We start from the raw sequence: 11,857 nt of genomic DNA on the forward strand, positions 1-11,857 counted from the left end.
CCTATGAAATCTCTCATCAGGAGTCTATACTTAGAATTCAGTTGAACTCCAGAGGGAGGGGAGCAGAGCAGTGTTAATCCTCAGTTGTTTTTTGAAGTTGCCCGGTTAGCAAGTTAGTGTCTAAACTGTCCAAAATGGAAGCACCGACTGCTTTCGGTGGCGCTGCGACTCTCTGTGTATTTTGGTTTAACCTGTTTGCCTTACGGGCGGTCACATTTACTCTCAAAGGTGCCGTTTCCCGTTTTCTTTCAAACTAGATGTTGTAGGGAGCGCTAGCTGTAATCACTTTGGGAGACTGATGCTCCATGACAGCTAGAAGTTGGATTGAGTTTCAGTAGCTACTATATATAAAGCTGGGTCGACTTATGTCACCGCACTAATTAAATGCCATCTGGGTGGCTCCTCTGGGTTTTTGAGTCCATCACCCAGTTCAGATCAGTCAGAGGCCAAGGAGGAGAACATGATGATGGACCTTTTTGAAACTGGTTCCTATTTCTTCTACTTAGATGGAGAAAATGTGACTCTTCAGCCATTAGAAGTGGCAGAGGGCTCTCCTTTGTATCCAGGGAGTGATGGTACCCTATCCCCTTGCCAGGACCAAATGCCCCAGGAAGCCGGGAGCGACAGCAGTGGAGAGGAACACGTTCTGGCTCCCCCAGGCCTGCAGCCTCCTCACTGCCCGGGCCAGTGTCTGATCTGGGCTTGCAAGACTTGCAAGAGAAAATCTGCCCCCACAGATCGTCGGAAAGCAGCTACCCTACGCGAAAGGAGGAGGCTAAAGAAAATCAACGAAGCCTTTGAGGCACTGAAACGTCGGACTGTGGCCAACCCCAACCAGAGGCTGCCTAAGGTAGAGATTCTGAGGAGCGCAATTAGCTACATTGAGCGTCTGCAGGACCTGTTGCACCGACTGGATCAGCAAGAGAAAATGCAGGAGCTGGGCGTGGACCCCTACAGCTACAAACCCAAGCAAGAAATTGTAAGCCCAGATGCTACCAGGGCAGGGAAATGTAAAAGGCCTATTAAAAGTCTTCCTGAGACCATAACCTCCACCCGCTTGGTTCCTTCCCCCTTTCTTGCCCGGCCCTTGCCCCCTCTAGTGAACCTCCAGTGACCCTAGAAGATAGATCCCTTGCCCTAAGCAGGAAATGCGGTCTGGCCCAAGGAAGCAGGGGAGACACCCACAAGCCTCCCCTTCCTATCCCTCTTCCCCACCCCCCTGCGTATTTGTTTCTTTCCTAATCTGTTGCTTTGGTTTTTTCCTTCCAGCTTGAGGGTGCGGATTTCCTGCGCACCTGCAGCCCCCAGTGGCCAAGTGTTTCGGATCATTCCAGGGGGCTGGAGATAACTGCTAAGGAAGGTAATGTAAAAGAAAGGGCGCTGGGCTGCACTGGAAGCAAGGAGGCTAAGCACTGCACAGGGGTGCTCCGGCTGAGCACAGAGAGCTCAAAGCGAGCTCTTTCAGAGCAAATAAAAGCGCTGTTTTTGCTCTCAGGGATGCAGTCCTCCCGCATGGCCTCTGTAGCCTCAGTGGGACACAGTGAGGGATGCTACAGGCGAGGTCTGTGTTTGTTTTCTGTGCTCAGGAGGAGCAAGCGTGGACGCGTCAGCCTCTAGCAGTCTTCAGCGCCTTTCTTCCATCGTGGACAGTATTTCCTCAGAGGAACGCAAACTCCCCAGCGTGGAGGAGGTGGTGGAGAAGTAACTCAACCAGCATTTGGAACACTCTCCACTCAGCAGGAAGAACCCCCTTTCCGCCTCATCATTTAGATTAGAGCTCGCAGATGCCAGAGTTTATGAAAAGCAAGAAATTTCGTATTAAAAAGAAAGTTCTCGCCACCGCAAGTGAAAGTCGTAGGCCTTGGGGCTTTTATTATGACAATTATTTTATTATTATATTGAAACTGCTAGTTATTTAGCTCTAGAACCCTAATTTTGTTTTTAGTTTGGTTGGTTTTTTATAACATCTTAACTTTTACTATGATCACGTGACCCTTTCCTGTCCGTTGCCAACGAAGTTCATTCCTGTCTAAATCAAAGTGGGAACGTTTAATCCTAATAGTATTTAATGTACTTTTGTAAATAGTCTTAGTACTTTCGTTTTTATGTAAACCTAAAGGATATATTTTAAATGTGGAATTAAGCATTGTATATAAAATGTGTAAAGATCCTGATATTGTAATATTAAAATATTAATACGTTTCTACATGTACAATGTTTCTGCATGGCTTTAATTTGATTTAACTGGAAAGACCACAAGGGCATGTGTACAAAACTAAAGAATAGCCGTATTTTAACTTAGCTACCACCTGTGACCACTTACTTGGACCTCTTCTTTCAGCTTAATTTATCGGGAGGAAAAAGAGTGTGGGAGCCGTAGTCTCAATTAAACTGGGCACTTTAATATTCCGTGTAGATATCTCACCTGTTATTGGTAGGAGGAATTATCCAGAAAGTATCTCTTCTCGCCTTTCTGTGGCTTTTTCTTCTTTTTCCCTATTTCCACACTGTTCTATGGTTGGTGATCTGGATGGGATTTACTTACTCTGAAATTTAATTTTAAATATACAAAAGTCTTTCAAATTTCCCCAAAAGAATTCTTTGTTTATCTCCCTAAAATATATCAAATTAATTTGGTCTAATTTACTTATTTTTTTCCCTCCTTGGTGTTCCAGACTGTTTCCAAGTGTAGATCTAAAGTAGCCAGGACCTACACTGGCCTAATAGCCAGTTTTTTTGAACTAGACTAGCCCCTAGCAGCCCTAGCACATCTTCAAGTGCTCTTTGGTTTGAGTTTATTTTCCAAACAGAAAGATAAAAGAGAAGTGCAATCTGTCTCTTGCAGAAGAGTGGATGTCCTTACAAGGGGCGGGGGCCGTGGGGGGGACAAGGGCTGCTTCAATAGATAGGGTTAAATGCTTGGTAGCAAAAGACAACAGTAACACACATGAAACCTCTTAACTGGACCAAACAGCAAAGCCCCCGAGAGAGCCCGAAGCCGCAGGAGCTCCACTCCATGAAGATTTTACAACGTGTGCCGCTTCTGTTTTTCCCGTAACCTAGGGGTGAAAAAACGACCACCAAGAAACACAGTGGGAAGGGAAGCAGAGCCAAGCCCGCCAGGCCTGCTAAACGGTGCCTTCCATCACCCTTCTGGGACCCCATCACTTACCATCCACCGCCACTCTGCAGCTCTCAAAGTTGAGCAGAGCCGAGCATTTGCCAGTCAGGGTCCATGTCCCAACCCTCCCTGGGCTGAGTAACACAGAAGTTCCAGAGAGCACCACAGACACTGCGCCCTGCAAACAGGCAGCTCTACTTTGTCACTCTTTTAAAAACCGTTCTTGGAGTTAGGATATGTTGACAATCCCTTATCCAAAAACGTATAGGTGTAGGAAATATTTCCAAATTCAAGATTTTCCTGAATTTGTGATATTTGTGTAAATGTTGAGATTCAATCGCTCTAACCCAGAAATCCAACCAATACCTGAAACTTTCTGAGCATGAATTGTCAGCAGGAGTCGGGGTAGAGGGTTGGAGTGGGGATGGGTAGGTCTTGGAGCATTTTAAATTTGCAGTACTGTGATTGTGCCTGCCTTACTAACTTATTTTCTGATCATATGAAAAAGTCTGGATTCTTCTAAAATACTTCAAAAGCTCAGAGTGTTTGGTTGAGGATATCAGTACTGGCATATGATTCCTTTTTAAAATGTTTGAGAGACGCAGGGGGCTGCGTGGTCTAGGAAACTGAGTCTATGTGAGGCCGCTTTACCTAAACTAAATGCAGACTGCTCCTATACAACCTGAGCCAATCCCACTCCTGATTGATCCTGATTTCTTGTTTATGAAACAATGGGAGAAAGGCTAATCCCTTTCTCATGGGCTTGTGAAAATTCACAGACAGCACAGGCTGCAGTGTTGGATCAAAAAGACACAAACTGACACCAAAATCAGTTCTTTTTATGTTAGTAAATCTCAATTGACCATCAAAAGGCATGCCACCCCAAACTGTAGCTTCTTGTCCTTGCTGACTTCATCCAAGAAGGGGAATCACATGGAGCAAGGGACAAAGCCATCCTTAGTCTTGTATTAATGAGATCCAACTACAACCAGTGAGAACCGCATTTATTACTTGTGTTTTAAAAGGATTCTTTGAATAGAAGCATATCTCCATCCGGCAAGTATAAAGCCAGGACTCAAAGCCAGGGAAAGTTATCAATGGCCATAAGTTGACTCTGCCGTCAATTCCTTTGTATCCAGAAAGAGATGTCTTGGCAAAATAATATCTATAGTCTATAGAATTATTTGACTATCATTGACAATCATTCCTGCAAACCTCTTTCTCAAAGTGGAGAAAGCTAGTCAACTCCAAATTACAGCATGACTTTCAAAACTAAATGCCAATGCATTCCCTAGTTAAATTACCCAACCAAAATATACGTAACTCAATCTGGGTGGTCTCCATCTTCACTAACCATACATATTCTATATCTCTGAATATTTTTGTCATCCAAAGGATTTGCCCTAAAATGTGCTACTATACCAGTATTTTCAAAGACTGGATTCTTTGTACAATTGATTTGTCATAACTAATCAAGTAAATATATTCATCTTAGGTTATTTATAAGAAGATTTATAGTTGAACTACTCTGCATCAGAATGCTTGGATCAATTCCTGATCTTACCTTGTTGATAGATTCAGTCTTTGCAAACCAAATCCTCCCTATCTTTCTTAGCTGGGTAACTTGAGAAATTGTTTGGAGTGAGGTTGCCTGTGAAGGACTCTTCATTAAATAGAGAAAATATTTTCTGAAGAGTTCATATGACCTTTGGTGCTATAGCTGACATGTTAGGATTTCCAATGAAGTCCTTGGTGTGTTTGTGATTTGAACTGTTTTTGTTTGATATTAATGATGATAACTTTAACCAAGGTCAAAGCCAAAATAAACAAGTCTATGGAAGCAGAAAATTAAGACATAATATCTTAGTAAAGATATGGACTTTGGGATTGAACTAAGATCTCTTTTCAGAGATTCATATAATGTCACATATTAAATAATGAGTGGTTTTCTGTTATACTATTACTGAAATAATTCATAGATATCAAATATCAATAAGCTCTCTAAAGCTAACTTTCATCATCATAGCAGGACCACAGACATGGGGGAAATTTGCTTATATCAAATGATCTCAATTTTCTGTCAACTCTTTTAAGAGTTTTTTTTTTTTTTTTTTTGTGAGGAGGACAGAAATTCAGGGACTCTTAACAACTATTAGGAGGGCAGGAAAATCAGGATGATGAAAGTCACTTTTAAAATTATAAAGACATCCTTCTACCATTTATATTCTTCCTTTGGAAACATTTAACCAATTTCTCCATTTGGTGACCCTTCTCATATCACCACATATACATTTCAAAAGTACTTAATTTTAAACATTATATTAGCTCACTGATCGCGAGTAAACACAACAACATGATATTTCCTTCCACAGAATCCACTGTTTACTTCCACACACTAATCAAATCTTTTCAAAGATGATTCTTTCTGTCTGCTAAAAGAGTTTCGCAAGCCTAGTTCTGAGTCATTCTGTAGGATGAAAGGTCCCTGTCCTATACAGCCACATAGGTAGTATGGAAGGGAGAGGCTACTTCTCCTCACTCAAGGCTGCTAAATGTCCTTCCATAGTCCTTTGATCTCTCCTGGAAGTCTTCGAATTCAAGCAGAGGCCAATGTCTTCCTCAGCTGTCTGGTCCACAAATTCTTCTCGCAGCCCTGGCAGGTACTAATGTGTTTACATAGGTGTGCCCAGCTTCCAGAGCTGATAGCAATTTAAAATTGTTTAGCACATTGGGACGTCCCTCTACAACAAGCAGAAGCAGAGTCCGGCAGGTAGGTGCAGAAGTGAAGAGAAAGGGTTCCAGTGTGAATTTGCATACATGTGTGTGTGTGTGTGTGTGTGTGTGTGTGTTATGTGTATACAGGTATGTGTGTGCAGCTGTATCTGTGCATTCACTATATAAACATAATACATGTTTCTATACGTCCCTTCTTAATTTCTCTGATTTTGTTTTGTCTTTTACTGTAACGTTCATATAAATGCTGCACTTCCTCTCCTAGTCTGTCCTAAGAAGTAATGGTCAGTCTTCTCTGAATGGAGACAGAGCCTTTTTCATCTCAGGAGTTAATTTTCTTCCCTTTTTGCAGGCCACCTCAGACTTTTGACCTCCCTCCTTTTTAGTTGTGGCAATGGCTTAAAAGTTTTGTCTCATTTTTTATCCTTGTGGTCTGAGACCCGATTTTCAGCACTTGAGTCCCAAAGGGCCCTCCACAGAAGCCCTCTCAGCCGTGCTCATTAAGCAGCCTGGCCTGCGCCTGTGTTTGTCCTGCATCGTCTTTAGTTCCACACAGCCCGCTGCACTCTGGTAAATTTGTTTTGAGATCACCTTACCAAAGACAGCCCTAACCTCTGAGCGCTCCTGGTACTGACAGGGGCCCCTGAGTGACAGCGGCTTCCTAGCCCCGGAGCCCCAGAGAAGAAAAGATGAGTTTGTAAGTTTTTCTATTTGGCAAGCTGAGGAAGAGCCTACCTCGCATCCCCCCCACCCCCCACCCAAACACTGAACCTGAAGCAAACATGATCACTTCCAGGGGCTCGGAGCCATTGCTAAAAACAGGGAGACTGCTTCAAATCCTGTGTGGATAAGGGAAAATTACCCAGGCCTAGAGTTAAAGTTTACCTTCGAACAAACAAGCAAGCAAACAAACTTAGATGGTAGAATCCTTTCACGCACCAAGTTATTCTGTGAGAATGGTGAGGAGCAATAAATCAACCGTGTAGGGCAGATTCGAGGCAGTAGCTACTAGTAAGTGTGTAGCTATTACACAGAACAGTAAGAGGGCGGACTGAAAAACAGTCGAAGGTCACGGAGCCCACTGCCTTCCACTTCCACGGTAAGGAGCACGTTTACATGACAATCATTGCTCTGTTTTAGTTATCCCAAAGATGAGACAGAGGTAAGGAAGATGGAGAGGAAAGAGGGGGAGGAGGAAGCTGGGGGGGGGAGAAGAAAAGGATGGAGAGGAGGAGAAGGAAGGATAAGAGAAGCAAAGAGAAGAGGAAGAGGAAGACCATCTTATGTAGTGTAGTTGCTGACCAGATTCTCTCCACAGCTTTGGCTGTGAATTTGAGGGTGAGAATATCTACCTCTCCAAAATAGCATCACAGAGGTTTCACATGTGCTGTGTGTTCAATCAGATGCATCTACAGAAATGAGGCAGGAGCCTTTTTTTCAGGAGTACGTGTATGTGTGTGTGTGTGTGTGTGTGTGTGTCTGTGTGTCTGTGTGTCTGTGTGTGTGTGTGTTTTTAAATCTAGTGTTGACCCAATACTGTATTCATTTCAAAGGGAGACATTTGTAATTTGGCCCCAATAAGGTACAGTTGTAGTTTTTTTATTGGCCAGATGATTAAGGAGCCCCTCAGTGTGAGTCCGGCTTGACCTGACTTTCAGAAGAAATCTGTCTTCAAGATTACAGGACAGGGTAGAGGGAACGGAGACCGACTTAGCTAGCAAGAACAGTGACTGACACTTTCAGGTCCCTTCATTGGAGTCCTTACCTTCACAGACAGTTATAATTTATCTGGCCGCTATAGATATCAGATCTGTCATTCATGGCTGCTATAGGAAAGTTACTCTGAGTCATCAACAGCATCATTAGCTTCAGCATCAGCATAGTGCAGTACACACACACATGCACACACACACACACACACATCCATACATAGTCAATTTGGAGACACAGCACTTACTTAATTGGATGACACTCCCAAGTGTGAACAGTCCATTTTTACATTGGGGCTACAAAAAAGAGATTCAAAGCCCCCGAGAACTTGTGTTGACTGTTTTCTTGGTTATGAATAACATCTCTCCTCTCTGAAAGCCTGTTAACAGTGGAGAAGAAATCATAAAAGCTGAGGGAACAGGCTAATTTTATATGAATGGTAGTTTTCTCCTTTTGTCTTCAGTCCACAAAAGTTTCAAAGACCTGTCTGCAAATGGCATTTCTGAAAGGCTTTTGTCACCAAAGTGTGTGAGGCCACTCGTTTTAGAGGAGTTGGAAATTTTACACTAGCACAGGATCTCTCTGAGCTGGCCAGCTGGGACCCATCTGTAACGGTGTTAGCTGGCCTGAAAGCAGAAAATTAGCGACCCCGAAGCCTGGCTGGCTGTTTAGTCTGTAGGGCAGGGCGGAGCAGCAGACTCTGGAGAAAAGAAACCCCAGGCTGGAAGGGGAGCTTACTGTGAGAAACTGGAGTGCTGCTGGTGCCCATCCTCGGGCGGGCGTGGGAATCTCCCTGTGCAGGTATTAGCGTAGGTCTGAGGCAGAGGAAGAGGCAACAGACAAGTGGGGGTGGGGCAGGGGAGAGGGTGGAAGCTCAAGGGGAGGGGTGCAGGAGGGTCACCTGGTCCACCTGAGGCCATCTCGTTTTCAGGGAAGCAGAAGAAAAGTGCGGCGTCTGACAGAGCCAGACCATCTCAGAAAGGAAGTCCCAGCTACTGCCATGCCTTGAGGTGACCACCTCATCAGAACTTTACTCCTTTGGTCTTTATCAAGCAGGTTTTGTACCATCGTGCTCTAGGTTCACGCTATCCATGAAAATATCACGTCACTATTTTACCAACTATTACCATCATACAAACTGACTCAATCGTTTGGTAAAGTTCGTGAAAATGAGAAGCACGCACTGGAGATCCCGCGTGATCAGAATCCAGAAGCTAGGTTCCCTTTTGGTGTCAGAAGAAAACACAGAGTTTAATGTCTTGCTCCGATGCTGCTGCTGCTGCTGCTGATTATGTTAAAGTGTGAGTAATTTCAAGAAGCCAACCCTTTAAATGATCACTAAGTTAGTTTATCCAGAAGGCCACTGAGCAGGTTGGGCTGTAGTAAAATCATTAGCGTCAAAGGGGCCAGTAAACAGCAAATTGTCTCTAGGAGAAAGACAAGAGACTTGCCCAGACAGCCCCTGTGGGGGTTGTGGTGGGATATGCTAATAACGCCCAAGCTACAGGGACCAGCCTTCCTTCCCATCCCCCAGGAATATATAAAGAGCCCCAACCTCAGCCACTGGCTGACCCTGGCCAACAGGCATCTGTCCTTGTTAATTACAGAGAAACAATCCCAAACCCGGAGCTCTGCTTGGATTTGCGGGACCTGCAGCAGTCAGGGACTGGCATTTCTCCCTTTCTCCCGAGTCCAGGTATTCCCACCTGCTTCCCTGAAGAATGGACATGACGGACAGCTGCCAGTTCTCGCCTTCTGAGTACTTCTATGAAGGCTCCTGCATCCCCTCCCCAGAGGATGAGTTTGGGGACCAGTTTGAGCCAAGAGTGGCAGCCTTCGGAGCACACAAAGCTGAGCTGCAGGGCTCAGACGACGAGGAGCACGTGCGTGCACCTACTGGCCACCACCAGGCTGGCCACTGCCTCATGTGGGCTTGCAAAACTTGCAAGAGGAAGTCCACTACCATGGATCGGCGTAAGGCCGCCACCATGCGCGAGCGCAGACGCCTGAAGAAGGTCAACCAAGCTTTCGAGACGCTCAAGAGGTGCACCACAACCAACCCTAACCAGAGACTCCCAAAGGTGGAGATCCTCAGGAATGCCATCCGCTACATTGAGAGCCTTCAGGAGCTGCTGAGGGAACAGGTTGAGAACTATTACAGCCTGCCGGGACAGAGCTGCTCTGAGCCAACCAGCCCCACCTCCAACTGCTCTGATGGCATGGTAAGCCTCAACTCCAAGACCCAGTATCGTTTACCATAGTCTTTGTGAAAAGTCCTGGTACCTCTTCTAAGCCAGATATAGTGGGACCACTGCTTTAAGAGCTGTGTTCACAGAAAGATTTAAAAAAAAAAAATGTCGTAGTTTGATTTCCTAGCTGGTTCTGGATGCATGTGGATGGTAGTAAAAGGTTAGCCTGTTCTTACGTTAAAGAAGCGTTTTCTCTGCTGTTTCTGCTTTACTGCAGCCACTCAGTGTCTATAACTCAGTAAAGAATTAGAAAGCATCTCCAGTACCATCCCAATCCCTGCTCTGAGGCCGGGCTGGCAGGCAATGTTGACACATTGTTTTCGGACGGCATCTGTTCCAGTGTTGGCAGGTTTTAATGTGTGTTTGCCCTGGGAAAGTCTTCTCTCCCAGAATTAGTGTGGCTTCCTTCTACCGCAATCCATTTTGCATGGTTAACCCAGTGCACATTGCTGTGGGATTTCATCGTCTTCTTATTGCTTCTGTTTTCCTCTTCTCCCAGCACCGAGACTGACCTTGGTGCCCTGGAGATTTGGAGACAGCCGCCCCTTCCGAAAGCAGTGCCGCGGAGGGAACTAAGACCATTCGGTTTCCTGAGCTAGGGGGCTGGTGTGATCTCACCCTAGGTTTGCTCATCTTTTGCCAAGGCTTAACAATACATTTCTGTGTGTTCTGTGTTACAGCCTGAATGTAACAGCCCTGTCTGGTCCCGAAAGAACAGTAGCTTCGACAGCATCTACTGTCCTGATGTCTCAAACGGTAAGAACTGATAACTTCAGGCACATTTGAAGATCTGTTCAGTCTCATAATTCAGTCTATCATAGCAGTCTGTCTTTCCAAGTAGTATTTAGAAAAGGAATAAAAATGATGGCTGTTATGGGGGAGGCTTTGGACCATTTTCTGCTCCAGATTACTCTGACAGACAAACAGACCTGCATACACACATGCATCCCCCTCCCACATACACACACTCACTTTTGTTTGAAATATTACCAGGGGTCTTCTACACCTCTACCCTCGGGAATGGCTAGATATTTACTGCAAATTTTTACATCAGTCCCTCTGTGATCACCTGACCTGTGTGGTCAAAGGTGCTGACCTACGGTTTAAAGGGCACCACAAGCAAGCCTATCTGCGTGGGGATAGTTTTCTTAAAGCACTTTTCTCCTTGTGCTGTTAGCATGTGCTGCGGATAAAAGCTCCTTGTCCAGCTTAGATTGCTTGTCCAGCATAGTGGATCGGATCACATCGGCAGAGCCAAACGAGCTACCTCTTCAGGACACAGCTTCTCTCTCTCCAGCTGCCAGCATCCATTCGCAGCCCGCAACCCCAGGATCCTCTAGTTCCAGACTTATCTATCACGTATTATGAACTATCTCCTGATCATCAGTCCTGCTAGGAAAGCGTCCTACATGGGAAAATTGAAGCAAAGACAACCTGTGACGGAGATGCGCTTTTTCAGTTGTAAATACTGTCTTGCCACTTTATAAGGAAATGTATTTAACTGAAAGTCACATTTGCAATAATGATTTCTCCTCTGCCGGGTCTTTCTGCTTTCATTGTTTGCTTTAGATATTTTTCCGATGGAGGCAATTAATTGACAGCTACTTATAGTAATCCTTAACTTATACATATATATTGTAAATATTGCACATTAAAATAACTTTGGAATTTAGAGCTCTATTTTTTCCTTAAAATACATTTTAATAGCTTGGAATCCATTACAGGGAATTAAAAATATATTTAATTTTTGATTTTCCCTTTAATCCTTTGTTAATAGTGTATCAAATGAAAAGATGACATTCTATCAAATGATACATATTTTCATCTTTTCTTCTAAGAAATACTTCTTTAAATGTAAGCAATAAATAATACAATGTGGGCAATTTTAAACTATAAAAATTTTGTAAATTTCACTATAAACAAAATTGTTTACTGAAATAACTAATTTGTTTCTTGGCCTTTAAAAATAACATCCCCAATGAAATTAGCAAATCATGAACATGAAACAGTTAAGTATGGGTTAAATATGATTACACAGTTAGCC

The 11,857-nt window shown here is 44.1% G+C and overlaps 2 protein-coding genes across 2 annotated transcripts; both read left to right on the forward strand.

Moving 5' to 3' along the window:
- Positions 1 to 460: 460 nt before the first annotated feature.
- Myf6 (myogenic factor 6) lies at positions 461 to 1,705 on the forward strand. Its single transcript, XM_052165974.1, has 3 exons — positions 461 to 979; positions 1,270 to 1,360; positions 1,587 to 1,705. Exons 1-3 carry the CDS (start codon positions 461 to 463, stop codon positions 1,703 to 1,705), a joined length of 729 nt encoding a protein of 242 aa, XP_052021934.1.
- Positions 1,706 to 9,285: 7,580 nt separating this feature from the next.
- Positions 9,286 to 11,181, forward strand: Myf5 (myogenic factor 5). Its single transcript, XM_052166063.1, has 3 exons — positions 9,286 to 9,786; positions 10,494 to 10,569; positions 10,991 to 11,181. The coding sequence occupies exons 1-3, from the start codon at positions 9,286 to 9,288 to the stop codon at positions 11,179 to 11,181; spliced, it is 768 nt and encodes a 255-aa protein (XP_052022023.1).
- The last annotated feature ends 676 nt before the right edge of the window (positions 11,182 to 11,857 follow it).

Source organism: Apodemus sylvaticus, chromosome 20 (assembly GCF_947179515.1).
Source record: "Apodemus sylvaticus chromosome 20, mApoSyl1.1, whole genome shotgun sequence".
In the NCBI taxonomy this organism is placed as follows: domain Eukaryota; kingdom Metazoa; phylum Chordata; class Mammalia; order Rodentia; family Muridae; genus Apodemus; species Apodemus sylvaticus.

Excerpts from the sequence above, each read along its gene's own strand:
- Myf5 (XM_052166063.1), top strand. The coding sequence starts at position 9,286 with ATGGACATGACGGACAGCTGCCAGTTCTCGCCTTCTGAGTACTTCTAT. Across the intron at positions 9,787-10,493 it reads CCAACTGCTCTGATGGCATG|CCTGAATGTAACAGCCCTGT; the intron begins GTAAGCCTCAAC and ends TCTGTGTTACAG. Across the intron at positions 10,570-10,990 it reads CTGTCCTGATGTCTCAAACG|CATGTGCTGCGGATAAAAGC; the intron begins GTAAGAACTGAT and ends TTGTGCTGTTAG.
- Myf6 (XM_052165974.1), top strand. The coding sequence starts at position 461 with ATGATGATGGACCTTTTTGAAACTGGTTCCTATTTCTTCTACTTAGAT. Across the intron at positions 980-1,269 it reads ACAAACCCAAGCAAGAAATT|CTTGAGGGTGCGGATTTCCT; the intron begins GTAAGCCCAGAT and ends TTTTCCTTCCAG. Across the intron at positions 1,361-1,586 it reads GGAGATAACTGCTAAGGAAG|GAGGAGCAAGCGTGGACGCG; the intron begins GTAATGTAAAAG and ends TTCTGTGCTCAG.